At 38.6% G+C, this 19279-nt stretch overlaps 1 protein-coding gene across 5 annotated transcripts in view; it reads left to right on the top strand.

The window, feature by feature from the left end:
* SEPTIN10 (septin 10) overlaps positions 1 to 19279 on the top strand; it is a 69941-nt gene that overhangs the window by 36808 nt on the left and 13854 nt on the right. For all 5 annotated transcript variants that reach the window (XR_005070104.1, XM_037070750.1, XM_037070752.1 and 2 more), the window contains 3 exons: positions 2481 to 2642; positions 9825 to 9921; positions 10958 to 11126. Coding sequence is in view for 4 of the 5 variants with exons in the window: in XM_037070750.1 (XP_036926645.1) it covers positions 2481 to 2642; positions 9825 to 9921; positions 10958 to 11126 (428 nt within the window). In the remaining variant the exon portion in view is untranslated. The remainder of the gene's footprint in view (positions 1 to 2480; positions 2643 to 9824; positions 9922 to 10957; positions 11127 to 19279) is intronic.

Genomic DNA, 19279 nt, shown 5'->3' with positions numbered 1-19279 from the left:
AAGGGGAAACATAACCTGTCTCATAGTTTTGTGAGGGATCAATCATCATAATTACTTAGTGCTTAAATTATTAAAAAATTAAGTTAGTAATTTAAGCAAGCACTTTCAACAACATTTTACTTATTTGTCTATGACAGGATTTTACAAGACCTTAAGAGAAGAAAATGTGAGATTTCTAAACCAAAAATCAGATGAAAGATTAACATTATAAAAGGTGTACTTTTAATTTATCTTTAAGTATGTTTTATTGATTATGCTATTACAGTTGTCCCATTCTGTTTTCTGTCTTTTATCCACCTCCACCTTCTACCCCATTCCCTTTAGCATTCCTCCACCTTACTTCATGTCCATAGGTCATACATATAAGTTCTTTGGCTTCTCCCTTTCCTGTACTGTTCTTAACCTCCCTCTGTCCATTTTGTACCTGCCGTTTATGTTTCTTATTCCCTGTACCTTTACCCCCATTCTACACTTCCCCTCCCCACTGATAAACTCCTATGTGATCTCCATTTCTGTGATTCTGTTCCTGTTCTAGTTGTTTGCTTAGTTTTTCTGTTTTTTTAGGTTCAGTTGTTGATAGTTGTGAGTTTGTTATCATTTTACTCTTCATAGTTTTGATCTTTTTCTTAGATTAAGTCCCTTTAACATTTCATATAATAGGGGCTTGGTGATGATGAACTCCTTTAACTTGACCTTATCTGGGAATCATTTTATCTGCCCTTCCATTCTAAATGATAACTTTGCTGGATAGTATAATCTTGGATGTAGGTCTTTGGATTTCATGATTTGAAATACTTCTTTCCAGCCCCTTCTTGCCTACAAGATTTGAGGAGTCATCGGATAGTCTTATGGGAACTCCTTTGTAGGTAACTCTCTTTTCTCTTGCTGCTTTTAAGATTCACTCCTTATCTTTAATCTTGGGCAATTTAATTATGATTTGTCTTGGTGTGTGCTTCCTTGGGTCCAACTTCTTTGGGACTCTGAGCTTCCTGGACTTCTATGTCTATTTCAGTCATTAAATTAGGGAAGTTTTCTTTCATTATTTTTCCAAATAAGTTTTCATTTTGTTGCACTTCCTATTTTCCTTCTGGCATCCCTACGATTCAGATGTTGGAACATTTAAAGTTGTCCCAGAGGTTCCTAAGATTCTCCTCATTTTTGAATTCATATTTCTTCATTCTGTTCATTATTTCTTCCTTTTGCTCCAAATTGTTGATTTGAGTCTGGGTTTCCTTTCCTTCACTGCTGGTTCTCTGTATTTTTTTAATTTCACTTTTCATAGCCTTCACTTCTTTCTTTATTTTGCTGCCATACTCAACCATTTCTGTGAGCATTGTGATGACCCATGTTTTGAATTCTACATCTGATAGGTTGGCTATCTTCTCACTGCTTAGTTCTTTTTCTGGAACTTTGATCTGTTTTTTCATTTGGGCCTTTTTTTTTTTTGTCTCAGCACTGGTTAAGCATTAAAGGGTAGAGCCTTAAGAATTCATCAGGGCAGAACAACCCACTTTGCTGTGTTGTGGTTCTGTATTTGGAGGAGGGGTCCAAGAGGGAACAATGCCGCTTGCTCAGCTCTCACTGTGGTTTCAAGAGACTGACCGTTTCTTCTGCTACAACAACCTCCACAGCTTTTTACAGCCAAAGGTTCTGTGGCTTTATTTTCCCTGCACTGGGACCCTGGGTTGCACTATCTATCTCATGCCCTGGTTGTTCCTCCATTATCCACACGCAAATGTGGGAGCACCCAGTCTGCCAGTCATTGCCTTGCCACATGTCCTCTTTGCTTGGTCTTCCTGTCTCCACCCCTGCTGCCACTCTGGATGAATATTTCTTCTTTAACTGTTTGGTTGTTGGACTTCCATACAGTTTGATTTTCTGTCAGTTTTGGTTGTTTTTTGTTTTTAAATTGGTTTTTCATTCTTTTGGTTGTATGAGGAGGTGAGGCATTCTATTTATATCTCCATCTTGGCTGGAAATTAAAAAGCTGTACTTTTTAAAAGCACGTATTGTAAGGCCAGCATCTGTAGGAATGATTATGCAGGGCCAGCATCTATAGGAGTGACTGTGTGGGGTATATGGTAAGAATGACAACTAATGATTATCTAGGGCAAGAGTTGACAAGGTTTTTCTTTAAAGGGCCAAATCGTAAACAACTCTAGTCTTCTCAGGCCACATGATCGCTGATGTAACTACTCATCTCTGCTATTGTATCATGAAAATGGCCATAGACAACATGTTAGATGAATGGATCTAGCTGTGTCCCAAATAATCTATTTATATAAATAAATCTTTATTTATTTATATTAATCTTTATTTATATAAATATTTACTTATATGAGCTAGACTGTAGTTTGCCCATCTCATGATCTAGGTTAAGGATATTTGTCAGAGATTTAGTGTTTTCTAATGCAGAAACTGCAGGATGAAAAAAAATACATCTTCAATTATGTGGTTTTGTTTTTCTTTATTCTTAATAGGTGAACATCATACCAGTGATTGCCAAATCAGATGCAATTTCTAAAACTGAATTACAGAAGTTTAAGATCAAGCTCATGAGTGAACTGGTCAGCAATGGCGTCCAGATATACCAGTTCCCAACAGATGATGAAACTGTTGCTAAAATCAATGCCTCAATGAACGTGAGTCCTAACTGAATATTAATTGTTTTACATGTAGAAAATAAGTAATTTGTAGATAACATTGCTACTAATATATTTTCACTTAGGCCTTCTAAAAACACTCTAAACAAGGTGAATTTTCAAAAAAGTCCAGTATAGGAAATGTTCTGTTTCCTCGAGTTAAAAAAAAGTAAAATGAGAATATACTTTCTTTTCTCCCTACTTTCATGTAGGTGTGGCTGAGTTGCTTGGGCATTGTCCAGCAAACTGAAAGGCCACTGATTTAATTCTTGGTCCAGGCACATGTCTAGGTTGTGGTTCCTTCCCCATCAGGGCATGTACAGAAGTCAACCAATAGATGTTTCTCTCTCACACTGATGTTTTTCTCCCTCTCTTTCTCCCTTCCTTCCCATCTCTAAATAAACAAACAATCAAACATAAATAAGTGATACATTGTGATACTGCAGTACTCCTTTTGTGGAACCACACTTCATTGCCTTAAAGATACTTTTCTTTATGAACAGGAGAAGGCTTGAGAAAACTTTATGGCCTCCTTCAGATGCTATAGAATCTTAAAATCTTTAAGGAGATCTTTCTAATCTGTTATTTAAATTCATTCTCCATTACAGTGTCACATGTACATACTAAATTTTTATAAAACTTAGTTTACTGCTACTGAAGATGACTAAGTTCTTTGTGTTCATTTCTTCAGGCTACCAAATTTGTTAAATATCTTGTGATATTTTGAAAGATCATGGGTTTTAGAAACAGACTTAACCATATTCTTGTGAAAGTTATTACCCTCCCCTAAGCCTGTTAAATCATCCACAAAATCATCCACAAAATATAATAATACCTATCTGAAGGCTTGTTGAAAAGATACACATTTTTATAAATATTTTAAAAACTTTATTCATTTTTTAGAGAGAGGGAGAAGAGAGGGAGAGAAACATCAAGGAATGAGAGAAACATCAGTATGTTGTCTCTCTCATGTCCCCAACCAGGGACCAGCCCCACAACCCAGGCATGTGCCCTGACCGGAATTGAACCAGTGACTTTTTGACTCACAGCTTGGCAGTCAATGCACACAAGCCAGGGCCAGAGGCTGAAACTTTTGTGTACTGCTTAACATGGTGACATTTATTAACTCTTCATTCCATTTCTCCTTTTCATACTCCCATTTATTTTAGGATACTTAAACTAGATATATAAAAATCTGATTAATGCAATTTTATAGTTATAAATGTAAGTGACCTTAATTCTTATGTGTCATATTGTCTTTACAGCTAATTTTGTTTTTGTGTCCATCTGGAAAATGTTTCAGAAAGGCACAGTTAAGAGACTAATAATGTCACTTATTAAATACTAAACACAATACTTAATATTTTTACATTAGACTTTTCCCTTATATTAATCCTCAGCTTTAGACAGTTTTCTCATTGACTCTGAATCGAGGTATGTTCTTTCAAAATTTTCTCCTTACCTAAGCTAGTTCTTCCTCTCTGCTTGATTCATCCTAAGTCTGGGTTGTATCTTCCTGCAAACAGTGATCTTTCATGTCTCTAAATTTCTGTAACATTTATTATATTTAGCATCAGTTTGGGACTTAAATTTATTTTATATTAATATCATGTCTGTGTACAAACTAAGTATAGATATATACATAATCTAGTTGCATATATGTGTTATATTTGTGTGTGTGTGTGTGTATATATATCTATACACACACACACACACACACACACACATACATACTGTGGTCAGGCACAAGTAACATCCTCCCTTTTGTTCTTTTAAAGATTTTATAGAGAGAGAAGGAAGGGAGAGATGGAGGGAAACATCAATGTGTGGCTGCCTCTTGTGTGGGCCCTGCTGGGGACCTGGCCTGCCACCCATGTGTGTACCTCGACTGGGAATCAAACCTGCGAGCGACCCCTTGGTTTGCGGGCTGGCACTCAGTTCACTGAGTAACACCAGCCAGGGCTATGCCCCCTTTTTAATTATGAAATCTTTAGCATGTAATTCTGTAACATAACAATATCACACTAAAGCACACCATTATAACATTTTAGGTAAAATGTTTTTTTTTTGTTTTTGTTTTTTTTTAAAGATTTTATTTATTTATTTACCTTCAGAGGGGAAGGGGAGAGGGAGAGAAACATCAGTGTATGGTTGCCTTTCGAGCGTCCCCTGCTGGGAGTTGGCCTGCAGGGAACCAGCCTGCAACCCAGGCATGTGCCCTGACTGGGAATCGAACCGTGATTCTCTGGTTTACAGGCCTGTGCTCAATCCACTGAGCTACACCAGCCAGGGCTCTAGGTAAAATGTTTAAATTAAAAATATAAATTAATTACGCCTGTATTATTACTGTAGTAACCACACTCAAGCAGGCATTATATATATTTGAGTTTATGTAATAAACTCATAAAATATGTATATTATATGAGTTTGTTTGGAAAAAGTCCAACCATTGTTAATATAATCAGAACAGTTTCTGCGACATTAGTGTAACCTGGCAGCCCAAGAGAGTGGACTGGAGTGCACTTTCATGGACAGTGACAACTTCACTGTACTAGTCAGTAGGGGAGGTAGACAGTCATTGAGTGAGCATCTGTACTGTATAATTGTTGGCATTTAAAATGACTGAGCAAGTAGAGCAACGAATCTACATCAGCTTTTGTGTTAAGCTTGAATATCCCTCCATGAAAACTATTCAGATGATTCAGAATGCAGCTATTGGCAACTGGTGATTGGAAGCTTCATCACAACAATGAGCCCGCTCATTCCTCACATCTTGTGTGGTTTTAGTAAAACATGAAATCACCCAGGTGACTCAGCACCCCTACAGCCCAGATTTGGCAGCCTGTGGCTTCTACCTTTTCTGAAAACTAAAATCACCTTTGAAAGGGAAGAAATTTGAGACCATCGGTGCAATTCAGGAAAATACAGTGGGGCAGCTGATGGGAATTTGGAGAACTATGTGAGGTCCCTAGTTGCCTGTTCTGAAGGGGATTGAAGTGTCATTGTCTGATGTTTCTTGTATCTTCTATCTTTTTCAATAAATATCTCCATTTTTCGTATTAGATGGCTCCATACTTTCTGGACTCTGTGTGTGGGGGGCAGGGGTGTTGTATTTCCTCACCATTATCTTTGTCTTTTATGGCAGAGATAATATTGGGGGAAATAATACCTGTATTACCTAAGCTGGAATTTTTAAAAATATATTTTATTGATTATGCTATTACAGTTGTCCCATGTCCCCCCTTTATTGCCCTCCGCACTGCACACCCCCTCCTACCTTCATCGCCCCCCCCCCCCCCCCTTAGTTCATGTCCATGGGTCATATATATAAGGTCTTTGGCTTCTACGTTTCCTATACTGTTAACCTCCTCCTGTCTATTTTCTACCTACCATTAATGCTACTTATTTCCTGTAACTTTTCTCCCATCTCCCCACTGTACATCCCACTGATAACCCTCCATGTGCTCTCCATTGGTCTGAATCTGTTCCTGTTCTAGTTGTTTGCTTAGTAGTTTTTTTTTTTTTTTTTTAGGTTCTGTTGTTGTGACTTTGTTGCCATTTTACTGCTCATATATTTGATCTTCTTTTTTTTAGATAAGTCCCTTTAACATTTCATTTAATAAGGGCTTGGGGATAATGAACTCCTTTAACTTGACCTTATCTGAGAAACACTTTATTTGCCCTTCCATTCTAAATGATAGCTGCAATGTAATCTTGGATGTAGATCTTTGACTTTCATGACTTTGAATACTTCTTTGCAGTCCCTTCTTGCCTGTAAGGTTTCTTTTCAGAAATCAGCTCATAGTCTTATAGGAACTCCTTTGTAGGTAACTGTCTCCTTTTCTGTTGTGTTTTTTTTTTAATATATTTTATTGATTATACCATTACAGCTGTTCTATTCCCCTCCTTCATCTTCATTCCCCTCCACCCGCACACTCCCTCTCCCACCATTCTCCCCCCCTTAGTTTATAACCACGTGTCTCAAGTTCTTTAGATTCTATATTTCCCCCGCTATTCTCGCCCTCCCCCTATCTATTTTCTACCTACCATCTATGCTATTTTCTGTGCCTTCTCCCCCCTTCTCCTCCTACCCCCCCCCTGTTGCTAACCCTCCATGTGTTCTTCATTTCTATGGTTCCACTCCTGATCTAGCTGTCCTCTTGGTTTGCTTTTGTTTTAGGTGTGGTTGTTAATACCTGTGTGTTTGTGGTTGTTAATACCTGTGTGTTTGCTGTCCTTTCACTGTTAATATTTTTCATCTTCTTCTTTTTATAAATAAGTCCCTTTAGCATTTCATATAATAAGGGCTTGGTGATGATGAACTCCTTGAACTTGACCTTATCTGAGAAGCACTTTATCTGTCCTTCCATTCTAAATGAAAGTTTTGCTGGATAAAGCAATCTTGGCTGTAGGTCTTTGGATTTCATGACTTGGAATACTTCTTTCCAGCCCCTTCTTGCCTGGAAGGTCTCTTTTGAGAAATCCGCTGACAGTCTGATGGGTACTCCTTTGTAGGTGACTGTCCCCTTATCCCTTGCTGCTTCTAGGATTCTCTCCTTCATTTTGGTCTTGGCTAATGTAATTATGATGTGCCTTGGTGTGTTCCTTCTTGGGTCCAACTTCTTTGGGACTCTCTGAGCTTCCTGGATTTCCTGGAAGTCTATTTCCTTTGCCAGACTGGGGAAGTTCTCCTTTATTATTTGTTCAAATAAGTTTTCCACTCGTGGCTGTTTCTTTCCCCCTTCTGGTACCCCTATAATCCAGATGTTGGAACGTTTAAAGATGTCCTGGAGGTTCCTAAGCCTCTCCTCATTTTTTTGAATTCTCATTTCTTCATTCCTTTCTGGTCGGATGTTTCGTTCTTCCTTCTGGTCCATTCCATTGATTTGAGTCCCAGTTTCCTTTCCATTGCTATTGGTTTCCTGGACATCTCCCTTCATTTCAATTAGTTTAGCCTTCATATGTTTCTCTAACTTGTGACTGTAGTCTACCAATTCTGTGAGCATCCTGATAAATAGTGTCTTAAATTGGGCTTCTGAGAGGCTGGCAATTTCCCGGTCGCTTAGGGTTATTGGCTCTGGGACTTTGAGTTCCTCTTGTGCCATCTTTTGGGCTGGTCGTGCTTGTTAAGTAGCAGGATCGGAGCCCTAGCTTTTCACCGGAGCAGGGCAACTAAGTCGCTGGGTTGTGATGTTGTATGTGGGGGCGGGGTCAAAGAGGGACAATGGCTTCCCTCCGCCGCCTGCTGCTGCGACCCCCACCGGCACCACAGCCACCACTGTCACCGGGCCCACGCGTTTCATTCCACTGCACTCGAGTGTGCCACCGCTGTCGGCCCTCCACCACTGGGTTCGTCCCCTGGGGCCTGCGTGGTCCGTCTCACTGTGCGCAAATGTGCGACCTTGGTCAGTCTGCCTCGCACCCTGACTGGCTTTGGGCTGCCCGCGCGCCTAGCGCCTAGGTCGGGGGATCTGTCCTGCCCAACCCAGCTCCGTTGCTGGTTCCACCTCTCTTACTGTCCCCGTTGAACGGTTCGTAGTTGTCGGACTTCCGTATAATTCCGTTTTCTGGTCTCTGGGTGTGTTCTAGTTCTCCAAAACTTTTGTTGTAGTCAAACTTGGTTGTGGGAGAAGGCACAGTTTTTCCACCTATGCCTCCATCTTGGCGGAAGTCCTCTTCTGTTGTTGCTTTTAAGATTCTCTCCTTATCTTTAACCTTGGGTAAAATAGTGATGATGGGCTTTGGTGTGTGCTTTTTTGGGTCCACCTTCTTTGGGATTCTCTGAGCTTCCTGGACTTCCTGGAAGTCTATTTTATTCGCCAGATTGGGGAAGTTCTCCTTCATTATGTTTTCAAATGAGTTTTCATTTTTTTGCTAATGTTCTTTTCCTTCTGGCACCCCTATGGTTCAGATGTTGGAACATTTGAAGTTGTCCCAGAGGTTCCTAAGCCTCTCCTCAATTTTCTGAGTTCTTGTTTCTTCATTCTGTTCCGGTTGACTTTATTTCTTCTTTCTGTTCCAAATCTTTGATTTGAGTCCCAGTTTCCTCCCTGTCATTGTTAGTTCCCTGTATATTTTGTTTTATTTCACTTTTCATAGCCTTCACTTTATCCTCTATTTTGAGACCATACACAAACAATTCTGTGAGCATCCTTATTACCAGTGTTTTGAACTCTGCATCTGATAGGTTGGGTATCTCTTCATTGCTTAGTTGTATTTTTTTCTGGAGCTTTCATCTGTTCTTTCATTTAAGCCATATTTTTTTGTCTCCCCGTATCTGTTATGTAGTCACAGGTGGAGCCCTCAGTATTTGCCAGTGGAGGTCAATGCACATCACTGCTTTGTGGCGCTGTATGTGGGGGTGGTGTCCTAGAGGGAACAATGCACTTGCTCGGCTCTTGGTCCGCTTTCAGTCACTTCCTCTACTCCCCACAAGCAAATGGGCCTTCTGGTGCTGATTCCTGGGTGGGTGGGTTTGTGTACATTCTAGGACCCTATGGGTCTCTTCAACAAATTCTTGTGAGGTTGGGAGTTTCTCCCACAACTGCAACCCCCACAGGTTTTTTTCAGTCAGAGATTTTGGGCCTTTCTTTCCCTGCTCTAGAACTCTTGGTTCAGTTTGGTGGTCTGTCTTGCTCCCTGGTTTTTCCTCCCAGTTTATCTGCACACAAATATGGGACCGCCCCGTCCACCAGCTGTCAACTCTCCCACCTGGGTCCTATAGCCACTGCCTTGCTGCAAGTCCTCTCTGCCCCAGCTCCCTGTCTCTGCCCTTCCTGCCAATCTGGATGAGTGTTTCTTTTTTAACTACTTGGTTGTCAGACTTTCATACAATTTGATTTTCTGGCAGTTCTGCTTGTTTTTTGTTTTTAAGTTTGTTGTTTGTCCTTCTTTTGGTTTTGCAGGGAGGCACAGCATATCTACCCACGCCTCCATCTTTGGGGTAGATATGTTTGGAAGTCTGGAATGTGTTTTCTGTTTTATTTCTATAGCATAATAGTTTTCATGTGGGGGGATATTCAATAATATTTTTTCTTTATAGCGTCTGAAAATGACTTTTGTAGCAGAATTGGCACATATTCACCGTCAGGTTTGAAAATTCCAGGCAGAGCAGATTATTAAATTTTTAATAAATTTGCTATTTAATTAATTTTTTTCTGTTATATTGTGGTTTCTTTCTAGGGACACTTGCCATTTGCTGTTGTAGGAAGTATGGATGAGGTAAAAGTTGGAAATAAAATGGTCAAAGCTCGCCAGTACCCTTGGGGTATTGTACAAGGTAAATGAGATAAACAATGACAAGAACTGTTTTTGTCACCCAATAGGCTCAAAGTTGCACTCAATGCATTCTTTGAAGTGATGCTTATATTTTATTATGATTCATTGTCAGAAAAGTGGACCATGTTCAATTTTATCTAGTCTGTAGAGTCCAGGCAGAGCCTCCCCATTACCTGCTCAGGTGTACGAAGACATTCAGAAGGTGGAACAGACTGATCAGGCACTTTGAATAAAATTTGAGTGTAAATAGTAGTGTTTAAACATGATACATAAACTAAATACTAAGAAATTCTGGTACAATTAACCATCTTATTTACTTGTGATGGTAATGAATGGGGAATGGATTGCCCTTGATAATACTGGTTTCCCAATGCTGCTTTTTAAATTGACAGATTTTATAATGCATGAAAAATATTTAAAAATTTAACATTTTAATATATAAAATATTAAAAAATAACTGTGCTTAAACAGTATTATATTTATTTGTAGTCTTATAGTCACCGTACATGTAGGAGGACCACGTAATTTTATTCACTAACTAACACAGGATTGTAAATGTGGCATTGTATAAAAATAACTTGATAGTTATAGTCTACACAGATGGGATTCTTGAGTATGCAGAATTTATTACTTTGAAGTTTTATTTTGAAGTAGAACAATGTTAGATATATTTTCAGCACTATATTAAGTATCCTGAATATGGTTTGTAAACTTCTAACACTGTATTAGTGAAATAACTGGAGAACATAGTAACATTATACAGTGCATTTCTTTCAAATTTTTTGTTATCCATTTGCTACTAAATTTAAAGCAAGTCTTCCAGACTGATAATTATTGTTGCCTATAATTCAGTGTGTATTATACAAGAGTCTTCCTTGGTTATGTATGTAGAATAATTGTAGCTCTTAAGCAAATTTATCATTTCATTGTTTGTTATTTCAAATATTTTCACTTAATTCATTCAACAAATAGTAATTTTGTGTCAGGAATTAAAAACTTGTTTCTTAATATTTATTATTTTTTATTTTTCTGGCTAGTGGAGAATGAAAACCACTGTGACTTTGTAAAGCTCCGGGAAATGCTCATTTGCACAAATATGGAGGACCTGCGAGAACAGACCCACTCGAGGCACTACGAATTATACAGGCGCTGCAAACTGGAGGAGATGGGCTTCACTGATGTGGGCTCAGAGAGTAAGCCACTCAGGTAAGGGATTTCTCTGACAAATGAACCAAAGATGAAGTTAGAGGATATTGTACCTTTTTATATATCCAGAATGATATATGTGTTTTTCAGAAGTCTCCCAATATGATGTAGAACTATTTGATTGATTATTGTGCTTCTCAGATCACTTGAAGGCTTCTTGTTTTTAAGGGTCTCTAAGTCCTCACATGACTCAAGGAGTTATATAGAATGAAGAACATATGTAAAAAGGCTGCTATTTCAGTAAATGCTAAAATGATTACTGGTGACTAAAGGTAAACTCTTTTAATTTGTTTTTTTAAATTTATCTGAAAAAGATAAAAGCATATTTACTTATTAACATAAAAGAAAGTTGAAATGTGAATCATATTAAATAAATTTAAAACTGTTCGATTTTATCCTGATGAATGTTTTAGAATGACTTAAATTTAGGAAACTATAAAGGAAGAATGAACATATTTATAGGGAGTCAGAAATTAGACTGTTTCTTAAATATTACATTATAGTTACAAGAAGTTTGGAACCTGATGACCTTTTTATGAGCATTAAATGCTATAAAATTGCCTGGTAATTTTTTATGCCGCTACATTCTTTTTTTTTTTAATTAGGACACGTAAGCATGACACTTTAATATACTAAGTCACATTCACATAGCATTACAGAACAGTTTTTGCATGGAGAAAAGCATGAGATCCTTAAACTACTTTAAACTCTTATGAAACTAAAGGTTTTCTTTACATTTAATCATTTGCAATTCAGTAATTTTCCTTTGTCTTTGTGTTTGCACCATAGTAAACACAAAAGGAGGAGGACAGCATTAAATTGATGCTGCTATTGCATATGACCTGATTCAATAATGAGGTTTATTTTTTTTTCAATCTGTGGATTTAATTAGTGTTTTAGCTCTGGAAGCATAATAAATTAAGAATTATGTGTACTTAATACCTCCTCACCTGTTGAGGAATGTTGTTTTTCTTCCTTTTTTTTTCTTTTAATTTTATTTTAATTGTTGTCCAAGTACAGTTTTCTGTCTTTTACTCCCATCCCAGCCCACCCATCCAGCCCTCCCCACCTCCCTCCCATTTACACACCCCTTAGTTGTTGTCCATGTGTCCTTTATACTAGTTCCTGTAAATCCTTCCCCCTTTTCCCCTGAAATTCCCTCCCCTCTCCCCTCTGGCCGCTGTCAGCCTGTTCTCTATTTTAGTGTCTTTGGTTATATTTTGCTTGTTTGTTTTGTTGTTTAGGTTCCCGTAAATAGTGAGATCATGTGGTATTTGTCTTTCACCATCTGGCTTATTTCACTTAGCATAATGCATTTCAGTTCTATCCATGCTGTCACAAAAGGTAGGAGTGCCTTCTTTCTTTCTGCTGTGTAGAATTCCGTTGTATAAATGTACCAAAGTCGTTTGATCCATTCACTTACTGATGGGCACCTAGGTTGCTTCAGCACTTGGTAATTGTCAGTCATGCTGCTATGAACATCGGGGTGCATAGGTTCTTTTGGATTGGTGTTTCTGGATTCTTAGGGTATAATCCTAGCAGTGGAATTGCTGCATCACAAGGAAGATTCATTTTTAGTTTTCTTAGAAAATTCCATACTGTTTTCCATAGTGGTTGTACCAGTCTGCAATCCCACCAACAGTGCACTAGGGTTCCCTCTTCTCCACAACTTCTCCAACATTTGTTGCTTATTGCTTTGTTTATGATGGCCATTTGACCGGTGTCAAGTGGTATATCATTGTGGTTTTAATTTGCATCTCTCTAATAGCTAGTGACATTGAGCATCTTTTCATGTGTCTCTGGATCGTCTGTATGTCCTCGTTGGAGAAGTGTCTCTTCAAGTCCTTTGCCCACCTTTTCATTGGGTTGCTTGTCTTCTTAAAGTGCAGTTGTGATAAGTTCTTTATATATTTTGGTGATTAAACCCTTGTCTGAGGTATCTTGGTAAATATGTTTTCCCATACAGTTAGTTCTCCATATATTTTAATACTGTTTTCTTTAGCCATGCAGAAGCTTTTTATTTTGATGAGATCCCATTTGCTTATTCTTTCCTTCATGTCCCTTGCTCTAGGGGGCATATCAGTAAAAATACTCCTGCATGAAATATCTTAGACTTTCCTGCAAGTTCTCCTCTAGAACTTTAATGGTGTCACTGCTTATATTTAAATCTTTTATCCACCTTGAATTTATTTTTGTGTAAGTTGGTGCTCGAGTTTCATTTTTTTGCATGTAGCTGTCCAGTTCTCCCAACACCGTTTGTTGAAGAGGCTATTTTATTCCATTTTATTTTGCTGCCCACTTTGTCAAATATGAATTCACCATAGAGACTTGGGTTTGTTTCTGGGCTCTCTGTTCTATTCCATTGGTCCATATGCCTGTTTTTATGCCAGTAACAGGTTATTTTCATTACAGTGCCCTTGTAATACAGTTTGGTATGAGGTATTGTGATCCCTCCTACTTTGCTCTTTTTTCTCATAATTGCAGCAGCCTATTCGTAGTCGTCATGGTTCCATGTAAATTTTTGAAGTCTTTGGTCAATGTCTGTGAAATATGCCATTGGCACTCTAATAGGTATTGCATTGAATCTGTAAATTGCTTTGGGTAGTATGGACATTTTGATGATGTTAATTCTTCCAATCCATGAACGCGGTATATGTTTCCATTTATTTGTGTCTTCCTTGATTTCTTTCTTCAGCGTTGTAACATTTTCTGAGTACACATCTTTTACCTCTTTGGTTAGGTTTATTGCCAGGGTTTTTTCTTTTCTTTCTTTTTTTTTTGCTATATCGAATGGGATTTTTGTTCTTGATTTCTGCTTCTGCTGTTTCATTGTTGGTATACAAAAATGCCTTTGTTTCTGGATATTGACTTTGTATCCCAGTGTTCTGCCAAATTTATTTGTTATGTTGAATAGTTTTTTGGCCGAGTCTATAGGGTTTTCTGCATATACAGTCATGTATGTCATCTGCAAACAGTCACAGTTTTCTTTCCTACTTTCTGATTTGGATGCCTTTTATTTCCTTTTCTTGTCTGATCGCTGTGGCTAAAACTTCCAATAATATATTGAATAGAAGTGGTGCAAGTGGACAATCTTGTCTTGCTCCTGATCTTAGTGGAAAAGATTTTAGTTCTTGCCCATTGAATATGATGTTGCCTGTATGTCTCTCATATATGGCCTTTATTATGTTGAGGAATGCTCCCTCTATTCTCACTTTTCTGAGTGCCTTTATCATAAATAGGCGTTGTGCCTTATCAAAAGCTTTTTCCGTATCTATTAATATGATCATGTGGTTTTTGTCTTTGCTCTTGTTTATGTGATGTATTACATTTACTGATTTGTGAATATTGGGAGGTGTGAATAATCACTGATTTGTGATTATTTTCTTACTTCTACTTGCTCTGGGCTGCCCTTGTTGTTGTTGTTCCTCCAGTTCTTCTAGATGTAGGGTTAGGTGGTTCATTTCAGGTGTTTCCATCCATTTTTAGGTAGGTCTTGCTATAAACTTCCCTCTCAAGACAGCCTTTGTTGTGTTCCATAGGTTTTGGACTGTTGTGTATTCATTTTTGTTTGTTTCCAGAAACTTTTTCATTTCTTCCTTAATCTCATTATTAACCCATTCATTGTTTAAGAGTATGTTATTCAGTCTCCATGAGTTTTAATATTTTTGAATTTTTTCCTTGAGATTGTTTTTTTGTTTCTAGCCCTTGTATGTCTAGCCCCAGGTCTGAGAAAATGCTTGAACGTTTTCAATATTCTTGAATTTGTTAAGGCTTTTTTGTGTACTATCATGTGGTGTGTCTTTGAAAATAATGTGCATTTGAAAAGAATCTGTATTTTGCTTATTTGCAATGAAAGGTTCTATATATATATATATCAGTTAAGTCCATTTGATGTAATGCATCTTTGATATATTCAGTTCAACAAAATCCTTGTTGATATATTGTTTGGAAGATCCATCCATTGTTGACAGTGCGGTGATAAAATCCCCTACTATAATTGTGTTACTATATCTTTCTTGAAGTCCTCCAAGAAGTTCCTTATACATTTGGGTGCTCCTTTGTTGGTTGCTTATATGTTTATAATTTTTATGTCTCCTTTCGGGATTCCTAACTTGAGTATTGTGAAGTGTCATTCTGGGTTTCTTTTTATGGTCTTTGTTTTCAAGTCTATTTTGTCATATACAAGCATTGCTACCCCGGCTTTTTTTTCCTGTCCATTAGTTTGGAATATTTTTTTTCCAATCCATCACTTTGAGTCTATGTAGGTCTCTTTTTCAGAGGTGGGTCTCTTGTAGGCTGCATATGTGTGGGTCATGTTATCTTATCCATTCAGCTACCCTATATCTTTAGGTTGGAGCTTTTAACCCATTTACATTTAAGGTTAGTATTGATAGGTTCTTATTCATCACCAGTTTCCTCCTTTTGTACCCTTGTTTCTCCCTCTCACTGTTTTTCTTCCTCTTCCTAAAGCAGTCCTTTAGAATATGTTGCAATGGTGGTTTAGTGGAGGTGTGTTCTTTTAGCCCTCTTTGGTCTGGGAATTTCCTTATTTCACCTTCCATTTTAATTGAGCACCTTGCTGGATAGAGGAGTCTTGGTTGCAGGCCTTGCTTTTCATTACTTGGAATATTTCTTGCCATTCCCTTCTGGCTTATAATATTTTGGCTGAGAAGTCAGCTGCTAGCCTTATTGGGGCTCCCTTGTGTGTTACTTCCTGTTTCTCTCTTGCCACCTTTAAGATTCTCTCTTTGTCTTGGAAGTTTACCATTTTATTTAAGATGTGTCTTGAGGTGGGCCTCTTTGGGTTCCTCTTGATTGGGACCACCTCTGCTTCCTGGACTTGTATGGCTTTTTCTCTCATCAGATTAGGGAAGTTTTCCATCATTACTTTTCCAAACAGTTTTTCTATTCCTTGCTTCTCTTCTTCTCCTTCTGGTATCCCTATTATACAGTTATTTTTCTGTTTCATGTTACCCTGCCTTTCCCTTAACCCCTCTTCATTCTTTTTGAGTCTCTTTTCCTTTTCTTGCTCTTTGTGAGAATTTTTTCACCTGTCATCCATTTCACTGATTCAATCTTCTGCTTCATCCAGCCTGATTTTGATTCCTTTTACTGTGCTCTGCAGTTAAGAATTGTATTCTTCATTTCCTCTTGGCCCTTGTTGATTGTTTCTATATCCTTTTTTATGCTGATATTATTTGCATTGAGTTCCTAATAGGTTCCCTGTAGTTTCTGGTGATTTGCACTGAGCTCTTTGAGCTTCCTGATAACCATTGTTTTGAAGTCAGTATCTGATAGTTGACTTGCCTCTGATTCATTTAGCATTCTTTCTTAGGATTCCTCCTTTCCTTTTCATTGGGGTTGCTTATTTGTCTTCCCCTTATTTGTAAGACTCTTCTTGTTTGTCTCTGCTCCTTAAATTTTTCTGTTTTGACTTTCTGACTTTGTGATGTGAACGTCTATGGTAGGAGACCTGTGAGATTCAGTGGTGCAGTCTTTTTGATCTCCTGAACTTGATGCTCTTGGGATGCCCTTTATGCCTTTTATGCTGGTTCTGTGGATATAATTGGGTTTTGTTTGTTGTTGGGCCGTCCTTTGGTGGATTCTAACCTCCAGCTGATTGACTGAGGGTCACTCCACCCACCAAGTCTTGTGTGCTGTTGTCTCGTGCTACCAGAAGAAAACCACAAAGCCCAGCAAACAAACTCCCACACACAAAAATTACTGCCCCCAACAATCCCAGTATCAGCAGTAAATGAACCAATATTAACAAGAGTATAAAGAGATTAAGACTCATAAGAAAGGAGAGTGGATATGAGATAACCTGCTGAAAGAAAAATGATTTTGCTCTGGCTGGTGTAGCTCAGTGGATTGAGTGCAGGCCTGTGAACCAAAGGATCGTGGTTCGATTCCCAGTCAGGGCACATGCCTGGGTTGCAGGCCAGTTCCCAGCATGGGATGTGTGAGAGGCAACCATACATTGACATTTCTCTCCCTCTCTCCTTCCCTTCCCCTCTAAAGATAAATAAATAGAATCTTTAAATAAAAAAGAAAAGTGATTCTAACAGTGTAGAGGGAGGAGCACTAATAAGAGTTTGGAGTTGGAGCAGGAGAAGGTGAGAAGGCTAAATTGACATCATAAATAAAAAAAGGGAATGAAGATTCTGGCGTCGAGTACAAGAAGGGAAGCGTGTAGTGTTACGTTTAAATAGAAATGAAAATAACATAAAGTAAAAGGGGGAAAGAGAAAAAGGAAGGAAAAATATTAAATAATTAATGAAAGTAATAGGAGCCAAATTGGAAAGAAAGATCCACTGGAGGGCTATCAACAACAACAAGCTGAAATTGGTATAGGTGGTATGGGAATAAGAGGGAAAAAAGAAACAAAGAAAAGTCTAAGAGATGTTTAGAGTATTGGGACAAATTTTCTAATGATGGGGGAGAGGGAATACTAAGAGTGAGGGACAAAAACTAGACTAAGTGAGGGAAAAATTAAATATTGGGATATGAAGGAAAAAAGGGAGAATAAAGAAAAATAAAGGGGCAAGATGAAAGAGAAATAGAAGAAAGACAAAAAAGAAAAAAAAGGTTAAAATGACAAAATTAATGTTTGAGACTGAAAAAGAGTAGGAGAGGGGACCAGAAAATTTGATACTTGAAACAGCAAATTAGTGAAGCTCTTGAGATAAAATTGAAAAACAATGCAACAGCAATTACCCTTCCCACAACCAACTAGCAAGGATTGTTAAAGGCGGAGAGAGAATGTGGGTATTTTAAGAGCAGGTTAAAAGAATGTGAAATGACTCTTGACAAGAAAATTGGGTTTGTGTGTCTTGACGGAGGAGAAATAGAAAGTGCAGAATGGAAACATGATGTAGCAAGAGAGAAAACAAAATTCGAAATGAAAATAATGTGAGGAAAGATGAAGATAAAATGGGCTAAGAAGAGGTTGGGGCAAAATATGTGAATTGAAATACGATCTAGTATAAAATCTAGTGATTTTATATATACAGACTTGCTGGACAAGAAATGAATGTTAAAAAGCTATGCAGGACAGAAAATAGTACAAATCTTGGACAAGACCACAGTGTCTTTTGTCTTGGTAACCTCTTGTATTTACCATGTTTTTTTTCTTTCTGGATCCGCTTCTGGTGATGTCAGATGATGTCCCAGTCAGACCTTAGGCAGCCTGTTTGATACTTCCAGGAATCTGTTGTCCCTGTGTGTCTCCTTCAGTTGTTAATCTGGTCAGTCTGCACTTTATAGTCAGGTTTAAGCACTGTTTGGTGGGGCTGAATCCTTCGTGTGGTGAGGAAGGATTCATTGGTTCCCCTCAGGCTATTGCTGCTGAGAAGGGAGTGGTCTGTCTGAGTAGGATGGTTGTTGCTGTGTGGGGACCCAGTGGCTGGAACCACTGGAATAGGAACCCAGCAGCTGCTCTCTCAGTTCTGTCCCCAAGACCTCTGTCCACAGTCTCTCTTCAAGTCTCTTTAGTCCAATATGCTCCTCCTTGCCGGGGATCTAATGTGGCTGACTCCTTCAGTTGTTAATCTAGTCACTCTGCACTTGGCAGTCAGGCTTAAGCACCACATGGCCAGGGCAGAGACCCTCCTGGGGTCCAGTCTATTGTTGTCCCTCAGGCTTATGCTGCTCAGAGGGGAGTTGTCTGATTGAGGATAAGGGCTCCTTGCTGTTTGTGGGATGACTCAGCATTGGGATCCAGGGGTCTACACTCTTCAGTTCTCTCCCCAAAGCCTCAGTCCTTAGTTTCTCCTCAGGCATCACCAGTCCATTCCACCCCAACCTTTGCCAGAATCCGGGGTAAGTGGCTGCAAATAAAATTTGCATTGGCCCTTTAAATCGCTCTTGCATCTCCAGCATCTGTCTCTCACAGAGAGCAACCCTGCTGCTTTTCACTGCGGATTGTTATTGGTATACTTTTGGGGCTCTGGTGCTCTGGGCTGGGAATCCTAGCTTAGAGTTTAGACTCCATTCTTCTTAGGGGTATCCAATAGGTCTCTCAGTTATCCCTCCACTGCCGCCACCTGGGGGTGCCCAGCCAGCCCTTTCAAATCTCCACCATACTCCTTGCCAAACAGGTTGTGCCAAAGGTCATCCTTCTGTCTGTCTGAGGTTATACAGCTTCTCTCTTG

Source organism: Sturnira hondurensis, unplaced genomic scaffold, assembly GCF_014824575.4.
Source record: "Sturnira hondurensis isolate 20B ecotype Veracruz unplaced genomic scaffold, ASM1482457v3 Scaffold0001304, whole genome shotgun sequence".
Lineage (NCBI taxonomy): Eukaryota > Metazoa > Chordata > Mammalia > Chiroptera > Phyllostomidae > Sturnira > Sturnira hondurensis.
This window is presented reverse-complemented; position numbering and strand designations above follow the sequence as displayed.